The sequence below is a fragment of the Zeugodacus cucurbitae genome, chromosome 3, assembly GCF_028554725.1.
Source record: "Zeugodacus cucurbitae isolate PBARC_wt_2022May chromosome 3, idZeuCucr1.2, whole genome shotgun sequence".
Classification (NCBI taxonomy): domain Eukaryota; kingdom Metazoa; phylum Arthropoda; class Insecta; order Diptera; family Tephritidae; genus Zeugodacus; species Zeugodacus cucurbitae.
This window is the reverse complement of record NC_071668.1, coordinates 16939935-16963335: the sequence shown is the minus strand read 5'-3', so window position 1 is coordinate 16963335 and position 23401 is coordinate 16939935. Positions and strand designations below refer to the sequence as shown.

The window sequence follows — 23401 nt, the reverse complement described above, 5'->3', positions numbered from 1 at the left end:
CAGCATGTGGGTTAGGTTTACCCTTAGTGTTCGATCGAATATAAGGTTTCGGTTATATTTGATTACGGAACAGTAATTCGGTTTTGGGAATTTGTGAGATAACTCGGGTTTAGAATAGTCGAATCGAGGTGCCTCGTAAAGTTGCTCCGGGTTATCAATATTGTCAAGTCCACGGAAAGATCTGACTCTGATATTTCTAAGAGTTTTGACAGTTTATTTGCTTTAAGGCTCTATGAAACCAATTTCTATTCAGTAGGATCTCAAGATCTCAATAAATAATATGAGAGAACCTTCGTTAAGACCAACAATTCTTGGCTAGGTTTATTTTTGTTATTTTTGTGGAATAGAAAGAAGCAGAGAATGGCTTTCGATCTTTCTTCTTCTCTATATGACTCTCTCCATGTCTATTTCCTTCTATCTCTCTCTGTTTTTACCTCTATTCGCTCTTTCTCTCTTATGCCTTTCTGTATATTTTCTTATATCTTCCCTTCTCTGCTTCTCTCTATATTAACTGCGTGAACAATCTCGGTATTTTTCGAATACCGAATAACTTTCGGTTTCGGTTGAGCACTAGTCAAAAGGAGAGTTCCTCTTAATACCCATTAAAATGTGTGGGAGCAATGCAATTTTGAGTTGATTCACAACTCGCAGATATGCGTTTCCTTTTTTCGTTTCATTAATAAAAGGAAGCTCTCAAAAGACTGTTATTCCTGCAGAGACAATCCTTTGACGACGAAGCAACGACGTACTGCGAAGGTACAAGCGCGTGCAATGGCGGCGGTGTGGGTAGCGCTAAGCGTAAAGAGTCAAGACAGCTGAAATGGAGTTTGCGTTTAAAAATCATTTACTCCATATTTGAGTTTCATCTACTCACACATAAACAAACATATATACCGTTGCTAGCAGATAAGAGATAAGAAATCAGCGGGTAAATAGTATATATGCTTGTATGGACTATAAATTAATGAGACAGCCTTCTCATTTAAATACCAAATGAAGTAATATCAAATGTGCAACAACAAAGACAGCGTAATGAGGTGCCGTGCCGTTTACCGTTATGCGTTGTTCTTACAAATGAAACATTTAGAAAAGTTGAGTTTTGAAATTCTGCGACCATTCAAGCGGTTATTCAAGCAGTTTCTCATTTAGTTCGACACTTTTTGTTTTTTGTTGTTTTTGTGGTTTATCGCGCCAACCGCATCAAAGTCGTCCAAAGTGTGACAAGCATTTTGCATTTTAATTAAAAAATACTACCTGGTGCCATACTTGAATGCTCATTCAATACGCACATTTCGCATTGCCGTTCGTTTATCATTTATCTCTTATCAATTTGTAGATTCCTTAAAAAATCATCATTCCATTCATTGCTTTTTCGTAACTTCTTTTTTCATTACAGTTCTAAGACAAGGCATGTGGCATCGAAACATACATACATACTCACCATTGTTAATATGAATATGGAAATGTGTGTGAAATAAATTAGAGCAAGGGGCTCTGACATTAACTTCTTTAAAACAGTTTATCCACCGAATGATCTTCTAGATGTATTTGTGAACAGGTGTGCGAACTGAAACGCCAAATATGTTGCAGCGTACAAAATCGGCGAGGAATCGCAAGAGTAGTGGCAGGTAAGAAATTTTATTATTTAATTCACCAATTTTTATTAAAAAGTCATACAAATAATTATAGATATTGTACTTATTAATGCTCTAATGCCACCTTCCTATCAAAACATTCCATTTTACTCGGATAACACTTTAGTTTAGTCCATTTTTTTAAGATTATTTTCAGTCATATATTAGTTCGAAAAAATTGGAAAATATTCCTTTACAAGTCCCTAAAAATAGGAACTACCTTCAAATCACAATTGCCTCTAATTGGACTACTAAACAACAAAGAAGAATTATGTCTTCACAGAGTTCAACAATGTTCTGGCTTTTCTGATTACAGTGTTTTGAATCAATGTCAAATCTGTTTATGAACTATGACGCTTATCCGCCTATCCGCCGAAGATCTGATTACTGTAATCAGGAGTTTTTCTCACGACGAATCACCTTTATCTATCTTTAAGTACTTTAAGTCCTTAGTCAGAATTAATTCGAAGAGACTTCATGAGAACTCATTACATTTAGGAACAATCTGACCATTGCTTCATTACCTGGAGCTCATTTAGGTATAACTGCTCACTTACTTTTTTCAAATACATATATAGTCTGTGGTGTTATGAGATCTTTTGCTTCGATATTCTCTTTTCCAGAATTCGAAATACATACGACATTTTACGAAAACTCGATTTTGGTATCATATTCTCTCATATATCGTAAAAGTAGAGTATTTTAAAAGTAACGTATTTTACGATCTTTGCCGTCTTAATATTTTACGTTCTCTCATCGCACTCTGGCAGAGAACGTATAAAACGTTTCTTTCCATTAATCTAAAGTCTTCTCACCTTCTGAAATATTCCCAATTTAGCAAAGTTTCAAACACATTCTTAGCAAAGTCAACTGAAACTCCGAAAAAGTTAAAATGACCAAAGCGAGGAGAACAGAAAAAGGAACATTTTGAGAGCCATGGTATGTGTGCGTATGCAAAAATATAACATAGTTTGAAAGTCTATATGCTTTGGGGTTTGAAACTTTGCTAGCAATCTAGTGCGGAAACACATCTCAAATGTAGAAACTTTGCTTTTACCTGCGCCATCTAACGACGATATTTGAAAACAATTCTGCACTTCAACTTTTGAATTTTAAAACTCATTGCAATATTTGTTTTTTATTAATGAGTTTTTTTTAATTTTTGTTAAATTGTTGTTAATAATTATAATGAAGTTTTAATATCATTAGGTCTGCATCTTTGTTTATGCGATTATTTTCGCCATTATTTTCAAATCAAACGTATTAATTGTTAATTCTCTTTTTGTTGCAGATGCAGTGATGGAGACTCTTCGGCTAATGAAGCGCCAGTTTTTGTAAGTATTTTGAAAAATATTAATTTTATAATTACAGTGGAACTTCCGTAACTCGAACTTTTATAACTCGACGATCTCCACAACTTGAACCTTTGAATTAGCTATAGCGTTTAGAAATTTCATACAAATTTCCTTTAATAACTCAAACTTCCTTAAATCGAAACCATAACTCGAACTCTTGAAATTCGCAATAGAAGTCAAATTTCATACAAATTTCCTTCCATAAATCGAAATTTTCGACCAAGGCATAATACAAAATTTAAAAATTTACTATCGAGGCATAATTTTAAAAGAGTTTCTCTACATTGTATGGAGGCAAATAAAAAATATGATATTACACTTATGTATTGCATAAATTCTGAAACAAAGGCATTAAAATTTTGATTGAAAACCCAGTTTTTGCCTTTCACACAGCCGGCTACTCGATAATCGATCAGCTGTTGCACATTTTTGGTTTTGCTTTTCATAAGAAGTTGGTAAGTTTCAACAGCTGATTGCTATCTTTAGCAGCAACATCTACCGTCGTGTAACGTGAACAACAACTCGCAGACAAAGAACGTAAATATAATTACAAATACGGTCTTTAGTTACATTTCATTTTCAAGTCGATTAAAATTCAATTAAAATTTGATGTAGATTTTTATTTTGTATAGTAAATCGATCTTAATCAGGGTTTTAATCGAGCAGAGGGTGATTAATTGATCAATTAGCTCCTATGTGAAAAGGCTATAACGTTGAGTTGACCTCTTGACCTTCAGATGTTGTATGTAGCTCGTTGGATGGTACTTATAAGACCTTCATTTATGATACAGAATGTGCAGATGTCATCATGCTTGATATCGTCGGTATAAAGAACAATTTTGTTAGACCGAGAAACTACAAAGTATCATGTAGCAGAGATTGTGATCTTTTCGTTTTTCTTCTAGCTTTGTAATAGTTATTTGGAGTCATGTTATGGTTAAAATAGGGTGATGGGGCAAGAATTTTTCGTTTTACAGCATCTTTTTTGGAAAGATAGCCTTAAATTTGAACTTGGGCCAATAGCTTTGGGGCTAATGAAGGAGTCTTATTGAATGAAATTCCTATATGAGGGCAACGGAACAAATATTATTAGCAAAAGTATTAGAAGAGTAGATCCTCTTAGCATTGAAGGCAGCAACGACTTTTATTGTAAAACTACCATGCTCTACCATCTCTTTATTACATTAAATTGTTACTAACAGGGCGTAAAATGTATAAATTAAAACAATAAATTCCGAAAATGAAATTCCGTCACTTTATTCAATGACTTCGCCAACTTTACAACTTTTTGTGGCATGCAACCACATGTCACACTTCGACCGCAGCTCGAACAACAAACACGCTAACCTCAGTCTCACTACAAGTGCATTCCTTGACAGCCCAACGCACACTCCCACACACTCACATATACATACATACACCCACATGTGATGTCGGTGGCTGATTTGTTGCCGTTTTGACTTTTTGTTGCTCGTGATTTTGATGGAATTCTTCGTTTTGATAGCGACGACTATTGTTCTAACTGCCTGTTGTTGTTGGTGGAATTTTCATTTTCGTTGTTGTTGTTTTTTTCTGTTTTATTTTGATAGTAAATTTTACGATGTCAATGTGGTATGTGGCGTGCGGCATGCGACCAGCCACATGCTACACTTGTAATAAAAATCCAAATTCCACACGCACGCCTCGGCCTCCACTCGCCACCGCTCTCTTCATCAGGCCCACTAGCAATCGGTATGTAGGAGCAATCGTATCACTTTCATATTTGTTTACAAGCAGCTGTGTGCGTGTGTGTTGGTGCGTGGCACTAAATTCTTCCACATTTAGCTCGTGTTGCATCCACACACACACACGCACACACACAGAGGCACACGCGACGCGTCTCTTCATTGCTCGATTTCCGCTCCGTCATTGACGTTCTTTACAACTTGTCTCCGGCTGCAATTGCATGTCGCTGCATCTTGTTTGACGATTTTAATGATTTAATTGTGTCTGCTCGGCGACGACGACGATTTCGACGATTTTCGTGTGTTCGCATTTAAATTGATGCGACGTGTTGTCGTAAAATTAGAATTTAAGCTCACAATTCAGTGGCAATCGCCGAACAACTGTGAAGCGTGTAAACATGGAATTTCAAGTGATTTACATAATAAACTTTAATATGTTTTCATGCTTGGAATCACATATATCTTGGTCGTATTTCTAATTCATTTGGTGGGGGAGCGTATTATAGATAAATGTCTTAAAAAGAGCGTGGCAGACTTTTGTATTTGTGACAAGTGCTCTCTGGCATGTTAGATTGGAGTGGAGCGTGGTTAGTGGACGATAAGTGATCCTGTTTTAAGAAACTTACTGGAGATCAACAGTCGAAAGAACAGAAAGTTAGGCTAGGTTACTGTGATAGGTCTCAGTGGAGACTCCTTCGACGGAAGACATATGAAATTCGAGTCACCTGTAGTTGGAGAAATCACTTTGAAAGGAACCTTTAACCTTCTTTCTAGACAGTCGAAGAGTTTAGGATTCAATAACACTTTGGGTACTTTATGAAACTGTGCTTCGGTTCTGAGGTGAGATTGATTGATTTTTTCTCACCCACCTTTGGCCAAAAGAATCCATGTGCTATGTGCTGGTTAAAGATATCAGCTCAACGTTTTCGAATTTCTCAAGGTCAATATATCGAATATCATACTCAGCTTGAGATTTCTTGCCCAATGAATGTGACTTTGAGGAAACGCTTCTTCGCGCGACTAAATTCTCCTTAGTGAATCATTCACCACCAATAAGAAACCTTAAAGCTTGTTCCATGTCCTTCTTTACTTGATCCCTCCAACAAAGATATTTTCACCGAATACCTTTGAACTTGGGATTTTGGGGTTCTTAGTTATAGAATGATATGAAGACGAGCCATTTCGATGACGGTCGACCAAAGGAAAGGCATGAGGTGATAAAGGGTTGGAGCAAGTCCGGATAAGCAGAAGTTCAATTTAATGCGGCATCCTGACGGGCAACTGCTCAAGAAATCTCGTTCTTAATGAGGTGTGTTTATACTTTTCCGTCATATTTCACGGGAGGAGTTTCTTCAGACTCTTTTTGAAAAGTCTCAAGTGTCTGCCTTACTTTATGTTCCTGGGAGGTGCTTCTGTTCTCTGCGGAGCTCTATATAGAGTGATATCGATGCGAGAAGCTCAAGAAATATATATATATATATATTTTACTTTCCGGAACCATCAGTCCGCTGACGTATTTATGGATTAGCTTCTTGATATGCCTTCGCAAGGTCTCCGATCCAATATCGGTATTGAGTACTTTGTAATAAGAAACTTGATTGTCTTGAAGTTTCCCAACAAAAATATTAAATTATTATTGCTGCTGTGCTATCGAAGCCGAGCTCTTTCTCTCTTTGGTAGCGTCCTGAAATCGGAACTAAACTTCAAAGTAAATTTTTAAAAATTGCGTATTGCAAATTCCTAAACACCATTCCCCAAACTAAATTTATTTCTTAAACGTTTCATCGTGTATCTTTTTCAGGCCTCGGTGCATCGGGCACGACACAATGGGGCAGGCAGCAGCGGCTCGGCCGTTAGACGTGATGGTCCACAAAAAGCTACAACTGCTGGTGGTGGCCATCAGCAACGTCAAAGCTATCATCAGTATCAGCAACAACGTAAATTACAACATCAGCTGCAACAACAACAACAACAGCAGCAGCAATCAGTCGGCAATGAAAATTCGAGTGCCGCACAAAAACTAGCCAAAACGACTCGTAATTGGAACGAGCAACAACAACAAACACACTATCAACAACAGTTGCAACAACAACCAAGCAACGTTGACACTGCAACGAAGCAATCAATTGCGGTGTCAATGCCGCAATCATTGGTGGCTACCAATGCAGCAAACCATGGCCGTCCAGCAATGCAACAAATCAATACAAATGGTGGGCCACAACGCGACGCATCGCCGACGAAGGCGAGTCGCATACCCTTACAGCAACAGCAACAACAACAACCGAACCAGTTGCAACCAAATTTTAATCAAATATCCAAAACCGCTACAAATCTATTGAATGATATTTACGAGCGGCATCTCTTGAACCAGACGACGTTCCAAGCGGAACATAGCCAAGAGAGACCACAACAGCCAGCACAACAACAGCAGCAGCAACAACAAACGAATAAGTCGCTGCTGCAACAACCACAACAGTTACAGCAGAGGCACCAGCTGCAGCAACAACGTTTCTTGGCTGCACGTCAGGTGGGACAAGAGGTGGAGCTTAATTTTGCGAGCTCCTCGGCGCAACAGCAGCAACAACAAAAGCAAAGAAACCTGCAACAGCAGCACACACAGCAATCGCCGCGACAATTCTTGTCCTTCGGTAATCAGCAGACACACTCTGCTGCTGCCGCACAGGAAGCTGGCAATTCCGCGCTGGCAACATTTGTGCCCATACACGGTAGTAACAAGCAACATGTTGCACAGAAACCGGTACACTTCTTGAAGTTGCCACCACCACCACCGCTGGTGGCGCCAACTACTACCGCGTGTTGTCCAACCGAGTCCGCAGCACCAAAAGAGTTCGGCACTTACACATCTTTTCAGCAACATTTCCAATTCTCTGATGCATATGTTGAACCTGTGGATAGTCGAAAACATTTCCTCTTGCAATCCGATGCTGCGTCGACTGCCAATCCACCGCCGCCACCCGCGCCACTCAATCACGTCTACGAGACGATTAAAGAGCGCCCACCGATGCCGCCGCCTAAGAATCTGAGAACCACAGATGGCTGTGCTGTGGGTGAGGACGAGGCACCACCACTGCCACCATCGCGGCAGCTGAGAAAACGTTTGGTTGCTGCCGCCGCCGCGAAGGTGGGCACAAATAAACGTAATACAACAACAACAAATGCGAATGGTATGCAAAGCAAAATGGATGCAGGTCAGTTGGGCGGCAATGGCAAGCTCAACAGCAAATTATTGCCCATGCAACCGCCCGCATACGTGGCGCCACCAGCTGCGGGTCCGACAAAGCAATCAGTACCAAAGCAGCAGCAACAACAATATAATCCGCAACAGCGCACCAAAGCGGATGGCGAGCAACGTCCTTACCTTTATCAGCAGTTGCGCGAGCGACAACAGCAGCAACAAGCGCAATCGTCTGCGTTAAAGGCAACGGCTCAGCGTCAGCCTATGGAGCCAAAGCAGCATCAGCACCACTTGCAACAGCAACACCAACGTTCCAATCACACACTGATGCGCGAACATCCTTTGGGCGCCCATGCGGACCAACACGTTGCACAAAAGCTGCAATCCCAACAACAACAATTTATGAATACCAACAACAGTGCACAAAGGCCTGCTGAAAATATGATAACCCAATCTGCAATCCCGTTAACCACCACAAAAGCAACTGTGCATGCCACCAACCCACCATCGGCGGCAGTCAACTCGAACTCCACCTGCGCGGCGTCCATTGATGTTTCTGATAGCTCAGTGGAGTTGTTGTTACAACAAGCTGGTCTGTTGCATTCGCATGCTACCTCATTAACGGCACATAGTGGCGGCGGCAACAAAGCTCCACAAACCGCTTATAATAATAACGCCAACCTTAACGGCGGCAATAGCCACAACAACAACAGCAACACTAACATATCCAATTTGCATCCCACACGTCCCACTGCATTGCCAATCGTTTTCGAAGAGGATACCGGCGAGTTCCAGGATGTGCTTGTCCTCGAAGAGGATGGCACGGCCAAACTGCCTTATCGTCATGGCAAGATCGAGTTGCGTTTGGAGACAGCACAGGCGATGGCCGCGGCAGCTTATTATGCCAGGTAAGTTTAAATTCGATTTTTGTATCGCATTCTGATGTGTGGGGAGATTTTGAAAGTGCATATTTGAGTAAGGGATGTCGGGGTACGCCAATTGACAGCTTGTTTGATGGTTGGACTAATGAAAGTTCGTAAGATTTACGAAGGTCTTAAGTGGGCCGATGAGGTTTTGAGTGTTGGAAGTACTGTCTTTGCTATCGAGTTCTTACAATCTATCTTTCTAATTCCGCCGAAGGTCCGAAACCCGAAGTTAGCCTATCTGGCTGTGAGACAGTTCTTTTCTGTTGGATAAATATACCCTATTCTTGAGTCTTTCTAGTATTTGTTAGAGATGAAGAGTAAAGTGAGAGATTTCGATAACTACTGGTTATGAAGAGTAGTGGTAGCGGGACCTTGATTGTATAATCTCATCTCCTAAACAACCGTTCCTCCAGTATTTACGTAGATGAATCCGCTTTTGTTAACACTTTCGAAAATAGTTATTGGAATCTGTCGAGGCCCTTCCTTTTTAAAGTTCGCTGATGAGAACTTCATTCTAAAATCAAGTATTATGTTCTCCGAGCTCGCCAGATCTTTACTATAAGTTTCCAGAAATCCGAGTCTCCAGAAATCAACAAAAGATCTGGGTTACATCTAAAGTCTAAATTGTATTCTCTACTCTGCTGCAATGAAATTCTTACCAACTTGAAAGCCATTTAAATAACCTCAGTTAAACGAAACTTCGTTAATCCCTCCAGCACAACCAACACCTACAATATGTGAGACTATAGCTGCCTATGAGAGGTGTGTGTGATTTTAATTAAGTGATCCCCGCCTTGTTTTGACTTTCGCCAGCGGCAGTCACACAAAACCTTTGCATTCACCTTCTTCAATGAAGACGATAAGCATTCATCGATGTTGCGCTTTTATGCCGGCTTCGGCTTTTTATTCATCCACTTCTACTCTATCTTCTGCGCTGTTTACAGCTAGTGTTTCCTACTTTTTACCTATGATTATTATCTACAATGAGTTTTCTTCTTTATTAGTTCTTTATTAGCCGCCCACTAACGCTTTTCATGTACGCCGCAGCCTTAGATACCGTTATTGAGCGTAATGAAGCGGAAATCTATTAGAGATTTTTATCTCGTTTTGAAGTTATGTTATGGCGGCAGTCCTTTGGTTGGTGGCACAAAAGGAAATGAGCAAAAGAGTAGAAGTGTTGGGCTGTATAATAATAATGTGCATTACCTGAGGTGTTTATAATTAATTAATTGTATTTTAATTAAAATTTAAAAAGTGAATGCCTTAATTGCTTGTTGTTGGTAGATATCGAAGGAGTTGTCAGGAGATTGTGAAAGTATTGAAAGAAGGAAGTAAAAATTGACAGGGAATCATAGTAGTCTGCAATATATAATTTTGTTAGAAACTCTCTAATCGGGTTTATGTATCCTTTACCTTCAATCCATGCCTTGTATCTTTCTATATAACTTGATAGATCTCCAAGCGTGTCTCATCACCGTTCCCATTTTTTACTCTTTTGAATTAGAGTTTAGCTGAGTATAAATATTATTTTTTCCTTCGTATCTTCTTTGTATTAAGTTAACCTCAATATGACTAGAACCTTCTATGACTATAGCCATATTTATCCCTATATCACCCTATAACTAACTTGGAACACAGAACTCATTTTGAGAGTCTTCTTTTCATAATTTTCTTCAGTATAGTGATAATCATAATCGGCAATTCAGTTTTAAACGTAGTTTAAAAAGATAACTTGAGTTTATAACTAGTATTTTCTTTAGAGATTTAAATTTTAGTCCAGAGTCAGTTAAGAGTTTTATAGTTCCTTATTTCTAAAAATTTAGTTCTTGATTATGTTAAGATCTGAGGGTACAAAGGGATTATCTTTTCAGTCAAAGATTTATATTTGGTTCATTTTCGAAGACATCTTTTGTTGTTTAATAACGGGAGTTGTTTCCTGAATACTTTTAGAATACATTTTTCTACACGTTTACCTAGTTAAAAGGTCAAATTTGTAAGGTCGTTTCACTATACAATGGCATTTATTTGTCTAATAAGAACCAAAAACAGTTCAATGACTTCGATCCACCAAGTCTTGCAGAGTAGCGAACAGAGCAAACATCGGGCTTCACAACTGCCGAATCGAACATACAACCAGCTTACTTATATAACACCACACTCAGAGGTTGAATAAGCTATAAAAAGCGCTGCGGTCAACCGATATCCAAAACAACCTTATTTTGACTTCATTTGTGTGGTCTAGGGGAGTTACTTCGGTGGCTAAAGCCACTCTAAAGTTTCTGCAATACTTAACTGTATTAATAGTGAATGTCGGGGTACATTAAACTTTTTAGGCAATTTAAAAACGTTTAAATAATTCGGGCATTAAATTACCGACATTACTACAGCTTGTCTACTCTCTAGTCACATTTAGTATGAACCTTGAAAGCTCTATTCACATTTATAGTTCCAAATATTTATCTATTGGGGTGAATATTGAGGACACCCAGTGGGATGATTGATTTCAGTTGTCAGTAGAGATAACCGCCTGCTCATCGCTCCCTCTCTGAGTTGATTTTTCTTTTGTATGGATATTATTTTTATGTTGCAAGGCCACTTAGTCTCATGGTATCCGGTTGGGGCGATTGATTTTATTTTTCATTTCGCTGATTGTACTTATTGTGATGAATGCAAAAAAGGTCAAATGGAGTGAGCTTGGATTGCGCCAATATTTTTTTATCCTAATTTTTTTTTTATTTCTTCTTCTGCTTCACTTGGTTACTGCTACTGTTAGTATTTTCCTCCTCCTTCTTTTTGCAACCATTACAACATCATTTGCTTTTTTGCAGCTCACCATGTGCTTTCTACTTACTTACCGCCGCCGTCTGTCAGTTGTCCTTGTCACTGCCGCTCAATGTCCTTGATGTTTATTATTTATTTAGCAGTTTTTGTTTGGCCTTTCTTTGTTGTTGCTCTGGCGCCTGCATTTGACTGCTTTATTAGCGTGGTCACTACTGGACTTTTGTTTGACTATTATTTGCTGGTTTCTGGTTGGAGGTTTTTCCATTTCTCTTCCATTTAGCTGTTCTTTCATTCGGTTCGCCACGTTTTTTCGTTTATCAATCGCGTAAAAGACTTCAAAGTTCTCAATTTGAGGCAAAACGAATTCGCGTTTAGCGCGCATAGATTGGTGGCATGTGGCCGCTTCTGTATTTATATATATTATTGTGGCACGATTCATTGTTGTTGTGGCGTCCAACTGTACAAAAAAGTAGAAATGTGGTCATCGACTCACGTTACATCTGACAAATCAATTTCCGTCCCCGCTCACTGCCCGTTCGTCAGCCTCTCATTGCGGTCGTTAGCTTTGCTGTCCTTTGTCCTGACCAATTTCTCTTTTTTGTCGAACCAAATTTCATGAAATTTGATTTGTTTGGTCGCATGTGGCTTTCCATACTTTTTAGAAGCTTTTTTCTCTTGCTTTTTTTTTTAATGTTTGTTGTTGGTTTGTTTTTGTTTCTCTGCTGTGTTTTACTCCGATTTTTAATCAATGATGGATGAATTACCACATTTGTTTGTGCTCGTTACCTGCGTTGGCGCACACCCTCCTCTCCATTCTCATCTTTCTATCCTCCTCTCTTTGTGTTAACTTTTTAATTCCAACATCTCACATAAGGACCTTCACATGTCCTTTGTATCATCTGTAATACCTCAATGACATTGATGATGCGCCATTTTTTCGCTCTGTCCAAGCGCAAGTCATTTATTTGCCGATTTGTTCTATACGTAATGGCGAAAAAAGTTGTCGTAGTATCAATATAGACAAATGGTCGTACATATGTAACTCCGTTAAGCTTGTTATGCAAGTTAGTGGATTTGTCAGACGCCACATGTGTAGCTCATTCGTTTTTGTTTATTGTCCGTCATGACTTGTGCGCTCGAAAACAAGTTCATTAGGTTAAAATGTTTTTGGTTGAATGTCCTTTTGGGCAGTGCTGTTGATTTGATATTTGTTATTCAATTCACAATCAGCATGCTTCAGCCGGCTTTTTAATGAGTTCCCATGAAAGACAGCTTATTTCATTTGTATTTTGGTGAAAATGTATGTATATTTTGTAATTACTAAGTAATTGCGTTGTTTTTTGTTCGAAGGTTCATATGAGATATATATTATAGAGATTCTTTTGAATAAAGTACCGTACTTTTCTCCATATTATCACATTTTCGACTATTATGCAGTATTTGTAATAAGATCTCCACTTGTGGTTTTCATCTTATCATTTGACCTCGACATATTTTTGAGTATGAAATCTTGAAGAAAACACGTCATGAAATCATCCAAAAAGGAGAAACAACTAGAAAAGAGATTATCTCCATTTACGAGCTTAACGCGATAATCTGTAATTAAGAAACGAGATTTCTCATACAAAATTCCTCTCTTGATAATACGAGATTATAAAATTATCTCGTTTTATACAACTAGATTTTCGGTGTTATTCCTAGTTTTATCGATAATTTAGCGAAGAAGAGGAGAAATGTCTAATGAAAATGTAAACAAAAATGGCCGACAGCGAGAGAAAGATGTGTAATACAACAAAAATACAACACATTTGACAACTGATAATCTCATTTGGCTATATGTAAACGGTTAGATTACTGAACGAGCTTAGAATGAGATTATTTTCATATGTAAACATACTATAAGAATTACGTTATGACCTATAATAAACCCCGTAAATTATTCCAAACTATATTACAGAGCTCAAACATCAATAAGGCTCTATTTTCTTTTTAATCCACCTTCTAGCACAAACGTTATCAGGACAGATCCATATATACACCACTAGATATCAGAATCAGTAAAATTGTGGTATTTTCTATGATTTTGATAAGACAATTAGTAGGTGTCATTCACACGAAAATATTTTTTCAATTATTACATTCATCCGATTTCACTTCGTGAAACATTTCCTTGCTCCTAAAACGCAATTAACCCACAGCCTTTCGTACCTCGAAAATTTTAATGGCAATCCAGGCACAAGATTTCTTAGAATTTTTTGAGGAAACCTACTTGGTATATATCCGGTATACAAGGCTTCAGTAGGTAAAATTGTATCTAGATCTTTAAAGAAATATTTGTATATGTATATATCTTTAGAAATGAGCTTTCATATACTATACACCTTCCAAACTTAATAACTATTTAAGAGTCTTTAAGATTGGCATAAATACTTTTCATAACAGGATTATTTAAATATTTTCTTCTTAATTTGAAATCTATGATTTCCCTACTTTTCGTATATTCTAAAATAAGAATTCAATAAATATACCTATAAATTTTTGAACATCTTTGACCCACATTTTGCAATCATAAATAAAATGAATTCCCTCTGTTTAACTTTTGACATCAAATCGCCATAAGCACTGCTTCTTCTTCTTTAAATTTGTGGAGTGCTGACAAACTAATGAACACCTGTCATTGCTGTCATTTGTTAGATGTCAAGCGGAGAATTAGCTGAGAATTTGAGACGGCATATATATACAAACATATTATTATAACAACATAGTTGTACGAAAACATTAGAAGAGGCGCCAAAAAATTGATTTGAGAACAGCAGAAACTAGTCAAAATTAAAACAACACAAACATTTATTAAAATTATTATAAAAAATTACAACGAAAAGCATTTAGGAATGAGCAAAAAATATTAAAAAATTTATTAAAAAAGATCAGAGAAATCACTTTGAGAGATATGCTTAAGAGAAATGTAAAGAATTTCTTGAAAACATTTGCCGCCATATAACAACAATATGAGAATTTGTAGGTTGATAGATATACATTAGGGTGGGACTTTCATATTTTCTGGTAAAAGTTCTTGAACAAGATGGCTGTAATAAGGGAATAAAAAAACATGTAAAGACGGGCTAAGTTAGGGTGTAACTGAACATTTTATACTCTCGCAAATTTTATTAAGAGAACACACAATTTAACCCACATACGAATTTTGACCCGATTTCACTGATTTTTAGCAGGGACGCTTATTATTCGAAGTAAAATATTCCCTCTGATTTTCTTCAAAATACCTGAGAGACTTACCTATATTTTCGGTAATGTACCACTACCTAGATTCCAGGATTTAAAGGAAATTATATACTATATATTTATTAGAAGTACTGAGGTCCTCATGTTCGATATTTGGAGTCTTAAAAACTTATGGTCCGAATTCGGCGATTTTTAGAAGGACGATGCCACACTATAAATGCATTATTTTTGCAAAGTTTTGTTCCCATATCTTCACTAGTGCTTACTTTATTTATTGTAAAGTAAACGACTCATATTGACGTCACAGTTCTGGTATATAGGAAGTAGGCGGGGTTGTGAAGCGATTTGGCATATTTGCATTCATATCATTGAGGTGCCAGGAAAATGTTATGAATCGAATTTCATTGAAATTGGTCGAGAAGTTTCGGAGATATGATTTTTGACCCATGATTTTGTATACCAATGTTAAAGAAGTCCTAAGATTTTTTAACTTTACCTTAAATGTTCGTAAGAATCTCTTAGCAGAATCCATTTCTGACCTAGTTATATTTATACATTCACACCACTCAAATGAAAAGATATTACCACCCTATTACTTCAATGCCCGCAATTATGTTACATTCTATTAGTATTTGATGCTCATTATTGGCACGCGCATGTGTCATTTGACAGTTTATGCGACAGCTGTCAATACGGACACAATGTGTTATTAATTTTATGACACTTTAATGTCATACGAAATAATTTGTTGAGATAGCGACAAAGTGAGTTTGATTGTTTTCTAAGAAGTCAAAGTAATTTTTCAACTTCGACGAATACACATACTATACAATAATACGTCATAAAAGTTAAACTAAAGTTAATAGCCGAAAAGTCATTAAACTATTTGGGTGCTAACTGAAATATTATACCATTTCGCCGAAAAATTCCGAAATTAATGATTGGAAACTCATTTGGTGCAACTTTATTTGAGTATGTGAACAACTTGACCCTTGAAAACTAATTGAGTAGCACTCAGCACTTAAGTAATGACCCTTAAAGTGATGCTTTAAAAATCTCTGTAGTTTCCTTGCTTCAACATTTCGCTGTCTTTTTCACTTACTTGTCGTGTGTTACATACTTGGAATGCTCAGCATTTGCCCTTGCTGCAATGATAATATGTCCCCAGTGTGTCGCTTTATTGATGACTTTGGTGCTTCCCCTTCGATTTCCAGTTGCAAGCCCAAACGTTTACTTCCAACAATGGTGTAAGAATAATGGAAGAACACAAAAACTAAAACCATTTATAGACTTTTCCACAAGCATTTAACTATGGCACACATGTGTCTTGCTTTTTTGTTGCTTTTCACTAGTTGGGGTCACACAATGATTTCCTAATGAGTTCTCTGTTATCTTTGACACAATGAATGGGGGAGGTGGAGTGTGTTAAGCGGAAGTGCTTTCAGAAAACTTATCGACTTGATAGCATCATTCTTACATGCATGTATGTATATATCCATATATTCTTAGCACAGTTGAAGCGTATTGTAACCTACCCATATTGATTTCAAAAATTGATATTGGCTTCATTATTGTTTTTGATTTCATTCGATTACAATTTCTTGCTTGTTGCTGCAAGTTGCTTGTTTTCGTGCTTTCTAACGTTTAGAGATACTTCGTTTTCTTTGTTCTCCATTATTGTCGGTTTTGTGCAACATGTTTCCTCATTTTTTTGGTTTTTGTTTTCTAATCTTCAACTTCCTTAAACGTTTTCGAGTATTCTCTGGGGTTTCTTGTGCGTAGTTTTCGCAAATAATTGGTTTTACTCTTTATTTGCAATTGGTTTTATTGCTTTTAATTATCTCTGGCCACACCACAAATGTTCAATTGCATTTTATTGAAGTATTTGTCGGACATTAGATTTTATGACAGCCATATTTGTCCAGTCATAAAAACATATATGAGAAAGAAGTGCGTCTTTTGATTTGCAAATATTACAATACAAAAGCGAAAAGTCGAGCATAATCTCTAAAATTGATTTAAAGTCGAGTCTTGTTTATTCAATATTTAAATGTCTATGATTATTTCATAATATCGGTCCATTTAGAAGATTTGTAAGATCAAAATTAGTTCCAAGGCCCCAATTTTCGACAGTTTTCAAGCATGGATCTGCCGATATTTCTGTAATTTCACGTTCGATATTCGTACGAAGTTCATCAATCGTCGCTGGCTTATTGGTATAGACCATAGACTTGACAGAGCCCCACAGAAAATAGTCTAACGGCGTCAAATCGCACTACCGAGACGGCCAGTTGACTGGGCCATTTCGTGATATAACACCCAACTTGGCTTTCAAAAAATCGATTGTGCTCTGTGGCTTGTGGCGCCGTCCTGTTGTAACCATATATTGTCCAAGTCCATATCATATTGAGAGGTAGCGATTCCTATTCACAATAACGGACTTGATCATCACAGAAGAAGTGCGGCCCAATGACGCCACCGGACCGGAAACCGCAACAAACCTTACTTTTTTCGGAATGCAGTGGTGACTCTTGGAGTACGTGTGGATTGCAACCTGACAAATAACGCTTATTTTGCTTATTGATGAAGTCATTCAGCTAAAATTTGCTTCATCGCTGAAAATGATTTTCCGATGAAAATCCGAATCATTTTCATGTTGTTGTTCAGCCCCATTCACGAACATACGACGATTCTGGTGGTCAATCAATTTTCAATTTGATCAATTTGATCTTCTAAGGATTCAGGCGAAGATTTTTTCGCAAAATTCGCCACAACGGTGTCACAGAGATGCCCAACGCTTGAGAACGGCGGGTGAGAGACTGTTTTTGGTCTTCCTCAATTGATGCGCTAGCGGCAGCAATATTCTAGACATTACGGGCACTGCTTTGTCTCACTGACTTTACTGAAGAGAACAGAGCGGGCGTCGTTTGCTGCCTCCATCGGTCTACTTCTGTAGCGGCATTATTATTTTTTTTTATTTTCATGTTCCAAATGTCAAGAATTAAAGTTTGATAGACTATCCTTAGTAGTATTATATATGCTTCCACTGGAACATTCAAACTTGACTCTGAAGAATTTTTAATGGATGAGCTCCCTTATCTATACTCCCAGGCTCGATCTTAGTCCTATAGAATAGTGACTATTTTAAACCAATGACGCCTACAGAATTCTTAAAGCTATTCTAAAATAGAGTTAACTTTTAATACATTTAAGTATGCTTAAGTTTAGTGAACTAATGATGTTTATATCCTAAGTCCTAGTATAAAAGAGTTCAGATACTGTTCGAGAACCAAAAGAGTTTTATGTACCCTGACGTGATGTGTGACGAATATAACATATAGCCTCTCGAAAACAAAACAATTCTTAATGACCAAATATTATATCGATTGTTTGAACTGACCAGATTTGATGTTGTCTTAACTGAGTCAGGCCAAGGCCTAGAGTTGTTATTCGAAGACTCAGTGAAGCAGCTGGACGAGAAACTCTGATATTAAAGATTTGTAGAGAATTATTTGCATTTCATTCGAGAGGTCGTTCTCTGTTTTAATTCGTTATTTAATAATGATCTGAGGATTACTTGTTACTATTACCACGTGTTCTCAGATGTCTTCGTTTTAATTTGGTAGAACTAAGGGTGATGTATGATGTCATACTTGATTTTGAATTTCTATTGAGCCTGAGAACATCACTACTTCGATATAGAACTTTCCATTAAAAAATAAATAAAAATATTTTAAAAGCAATCTATTTTATTACCTTCAACCATTGCATTTATAACGGTACTTTCACTGCTGACTTCCCCCCAACCTAATTGGCTTTTAAGCAACCAAAATCCCACACATCCTGTCAACGCTCTTTAAGTGGTTATTTTATAGCAAATTCACATTAAAAAAAATTTCACTCTTTTTACGACTTCATCTCCACGCTCCACGCTCCTGCTTCACTCACATCCTCTCGGCAATGATATTTTCAAAGTGATTTATGCCATTTTACCATTTAAATGGCGCTAATTTACGAGCACCACAGGCGCACGTTTTTAATTGAAACAACCCTCGCGACAAATGCGCATTAAAGACACGAATAAAAGTACCCAAATAAACGGGGAAAAAAGGACACGCTAATATGCAGCACTTAGGCGCGCCGAAGAGAAGAACACACACATGTGCTCATACGCGAGCACATAGGCACTTGAAAGTATCCCCTCAATTTGTTACTAAAAATAGCAACAACATTGCAACATTTTAACGGTGCAATGGCTTATTGAAAATCCAAGTGGTTGCTTTGTGTCTTCTTTGTGGAAATTGAAGAGGTCACAATGTCGAGTATGCCATGAAGGTAAATATTCAAAAATATTGAAGTGAGCACAAAGCAAAGCGTGTCCTTTGAAATACAAATATGAAGCCGCAAACACATGTCAATGGACATAGACAAATATCTGAAGAAGTTTGTCTTCAAATTGATTTCAATTGGGCTTATAAACGCTTATGTAAATTTATAAATATATATACATATGTGTGTTACATATATAAGGCTCAAGAATGTTTGTGGTTTTTCAATAGCTGTTTCTCTTTCTCAAGCTGATTTATCATTAAGTGTCTTGAAATATATATGAATTTTTGTTTACTTGCTTATATTTGTTAGAAAGTAGTCCATTTAAATCCCAGCATTGATAAAGTAATGCAAGGATGCTTGTAATCAATATTTTTTGGAGCCTTTGAATTGCTGCTCTTTGTATTATAAACACTCAAATTGTATTGTATTGAGTGTTTTGTGGTTTCATCTTTTTGAGAGCACTTAAGTGACACAAATTGGTGAAAAATCACAAAAAAGGCATTAGTTCCCACGCATGTGACCAAATGGCCATCAAATGAATAGCTTTCAAAAATATTATTTGCTCATTTTATCTCCATTTTAATAGGGAAATGATGATCTTAGTATTTTTATTTCTGGAACATGCTGTTTTCATGAAGATGAAAAGGTTCCAAGAAAGTTCTAGTTCGTAAAAGGGGCTTCGTAAATTCATTATTATATCTAAAACTTCTGTATCAATCTTTCAATAAATTGGTTCTATGAGATCTCATTTGTAGGCCATAAATTGTACTGTATCGACAGTTGGGAAATCATTCTTTCAGTAGTACTGTTGACCTACATCGAAAGACCCTGTCTTTCATATAATTCATTTTCTACTCCGTCACGACTACTAGACCTAACTAATCATTCAAATATAAATTAACTTTTGATCCACCTTATGCATCCATACATCAACCTACAGCTCAAATATCTACTAGAAAGGAAAATTTGACAGCAGTGATAAGGTACTGTTAGAAAATTCTGTAGTCTCCCATTCATTTCATAACTATCATGGCCGCTGGAGTTACCTCGACAGCCACAGAAACAGACAGTCAAACATCTTACCTTTATCTCGAAAATTGAAAGCTGTAGCTAGCCAGAATGGTACAACTACTGTTAGGCCGAACCCTTCAGAGCTGAGAGCATTCCTCGGCTTACAGCGCTCTCTCTGCGGCAGCTTTAAATTTTAACAGCTATTTTCTGTTTCTCTACTTCTAGAAATGTTTGAAAGGAGCTCATGATACTCTCCACCTCTGAGTTGTTTTCTCACTATCGAACTCTCGAAAAATTTCTATGTATCGGATAAATAGATATTATTCACATTATGAGTTCGATTTAGTTAAAAACTTTACACTGAGAGCAACCGAGAACGTTGTTGTTTGCTGGTTCGGTTCTGTTTTTTCAATTCTCTTCTGATATAAGCATTAGGCTCAACGATCATTGATACAATTCTCACTTAAGTATTATCTATTTAAATTAAGCTGCAGAGAAGTGAGGATGAGATCAAGAAGTGAGGATGAGATCTTAATATCAAATTTGATTAGATAATAGATAACGTTTCCATCGACTTTCCCGGAAGGTATTGAAGAAAAATAACTTTGGAAGTGATTTACTCGAAAACTTAAAAGATTTACAGCTTTTTAGGCTAGGTTATTAATTTAAAGAGAACTGGAATTCCTCTGATTATGGTTCTCTTAGTCTGTAGAAATCGGTATACCGGAAGCCACCTATTCGATTCATTCAGTAGGCTTTATCGATATTACTTGAACTTGAAAATTTCCGGATTGTTTCCTAATAAAAAAATCTATATTTTTTTTTAAATCTATTCCCTCTTTATACTTTAGAGCCAAGAATTTATCTAACACCTTCAGGACGCATAGCAGAAATTGCTGAAAAATCTCCGAAAAACATTTAGTAAAGACGTAACTGCCTATTACATATTCTTCCTACCCCTCACCACCCCAATTTCGCTGATTGCAACTGACAGAATTGCGAGAATTAGCACTTAAATACCAAAACAGCTGCTACTTACGCCGAAAACTTTGACCAATAAACATGTGTTTGTCGAAATTGTACAACTTCCCGACTACGCTTGAAGTTTCTGCCAGAGCTTAACACTTTTCCCAAGCAACACTGTGTTACACGAGGCTACAGCACCTCCCACTCAGCGGGCCACCTCCCTCTCCTCCTCGGTAGGTCGTTAAAAGTTGAAAAAGTAATAAAACTTGCACTCTGCGTTGTTGTTATTTTTATTGTTGTGTGCAAATCGGTTATTAAAGCTTCGAACGGCGTCAACAAGCTCACACCCAAAACCCCTTAAGTGTGTTTTCCAAGCCTTTAAGTGTTCGAGCGCTGCTGACTGTGACTATGTTCAACTTTGCACAACATTGCGAAATTATCCGTACCGTTAACGGCCTCAAATGTTTTCCAAGAACGGAAATTAAACTTTCAGTTTTTATGACATCCGCCATGGTAGGAAGAAAGTTTTCTACTTTACAACCCGCTCTCTTCTCGGCTCAACAGCGTGTTAGACTACAAATTTATTGATGATTTGTGCTTTCAACGTCCGCCTTGTGGTAGCTCGAGTCTCGGCGCATGAGCTAACTCACTTTAAAGTGCTGGCAATCAGTAAACTTCACTTTATTTTGTCTAAATCACTGTACACTTCCTAAGCCTCATATTCGTACCACCAAACTTTTCATTTAGTTATTTGAACTCCAATAAATTCCATTGTTTGTAAGTGGCGTCTTGATGTTGCGTGTCTGAGTGCAACAAATACCGATTTGGTAATTTGATAATGTGCAACATGCGTTCATAATCTTAATGTGTGCAACACGTTTCAGTTTCCCCGCCCCCGCCTACAGCATTATTTGGTAGTCCAACTCTGGCGTAACAATGCATGGTATTCAATTTGCTTGACTGATATAGCGCTAATGCAGGCAGGAAGCGATAAAGGAAGGGGTGTAACGCGTAGCGGTCACGTGACCTCTAACGAGTGCAGCGTATTAACGCGGGGGGCATTAAGTGATTTCCTAAGCCTCAGCGTGAAAAGTTTTCGAAGTGTTGGATATTATTGAGTAGAATCGGCGCCAGTGCTCAAACAATATTATAGAATAACACTTTTAAAATATTTTATGTTATATTGATAATAGTTATTGAGATAATATGTATCAGAAAGAAAAATTCCTTTCATATTCTGTTGGTCGAGCTTTTTTCAATTCACGCAGTTCGTCCCATTGTTATTCAATATATCAAACTCCTAGCAATTTTGAAGAAATATCCAATACTCGTACTGAGAAAAATCGAGATGGAACTCGACGACTCTTCTTATGGAGACGATCTGTCAGTCCGATTCCATACCACTTCCAGTATAACCGGGTTTGTCTGTGAATGAGGCGTCTAATGCTGGATTCCGACGAACATTTGTATCTGGTATACCAACGTAAGTTGTTCAAATGCTGTACTCTCATATAAAGCGGTTAAATTTTGGAATTAATGGCCATTGCAAATTAAAATCATTAATAGATTCTGAACAGAAGTTCGTCTCATAAATTGATGGATTCATATAAATTATTGCATCGTCGTCAGGAACTTCTTTCTCTCTAGACACTTTCCTATCTCTAAGAACAGCTTGTATATATGACGGAGTTTTGTTTAACATAATCTTGGACGTAGTGAAACGTTCTATAATTTGGACCCGCCTGAAGGTCTAAAAGTGAAAGAGTAAGCGCTTATAATATTTAAATCAGATATCCACTCTGGTGGATTCAATTCAACTGGCTACCTTTGTTGCTCTTTTCATATATTTATTTTAAGAGATTAGATTTTAAATGAATTTATTAAAGAAACATGGATTATCACCATGCTATAGAAATGATCATACTATAACGAGAGGAAGTGATTTCCGGATATCTGGGCTGTTGTTTCGACTAGGCAGTCGGCTAGACATCCGTGCGAGCGATAACCTTGGTAAAAAATGTAGATCTCTTGCTGAAACTTCGTACTCGTATTCCTTTGTGAGCTCAGAATTTTCGTGTCTGTTGGATAATGGTCACACCTATAAAACTATTTACTGAAAAAACTCGCAAATTGGTATAACTCTGTCAACACTTAGCTTCGACTTGCCGAATTTGGCACAAATAGTGATTAACTCAAAAACTATTAGACCTTTCTCAACAACTAGGTAGCGTCATTA

At 37.3% G+C, this 23401-nt stretch overlaps 1 protein-coding gene across 1 annotated transcript in view; it reads left to right on the top strand.

The window, feature by feature from the left end:
• The first annotated feature begins 1411 nt into the window (after positions 1 to 1411).
• LOC105217238 (kinesin-like protein CG14535) overlaps positions 1412 to 23401 on the top strand; it is a 128794-nt gene continuing 106804 nt past the window's right edge. Inside the window, exons 1-3 of the mRNA XM_011192145.3 lie at positions 1412 to 1628; positions 2926 to 2968; positions 6515 to 8817. Of these exons, the coding sequence (XP_011190447.1) occupies positions 1582 to 1628; positions 2926 to 2968; positions 6515 to 8817 (2393 nt within the window). The 5' untranslated portion in view covers positions 1412 to 1581. The remainder of the gene's footprint in view (positions 1629 to 2925; positions 2969 to 6514; positions 8818 to 23401) is intronic.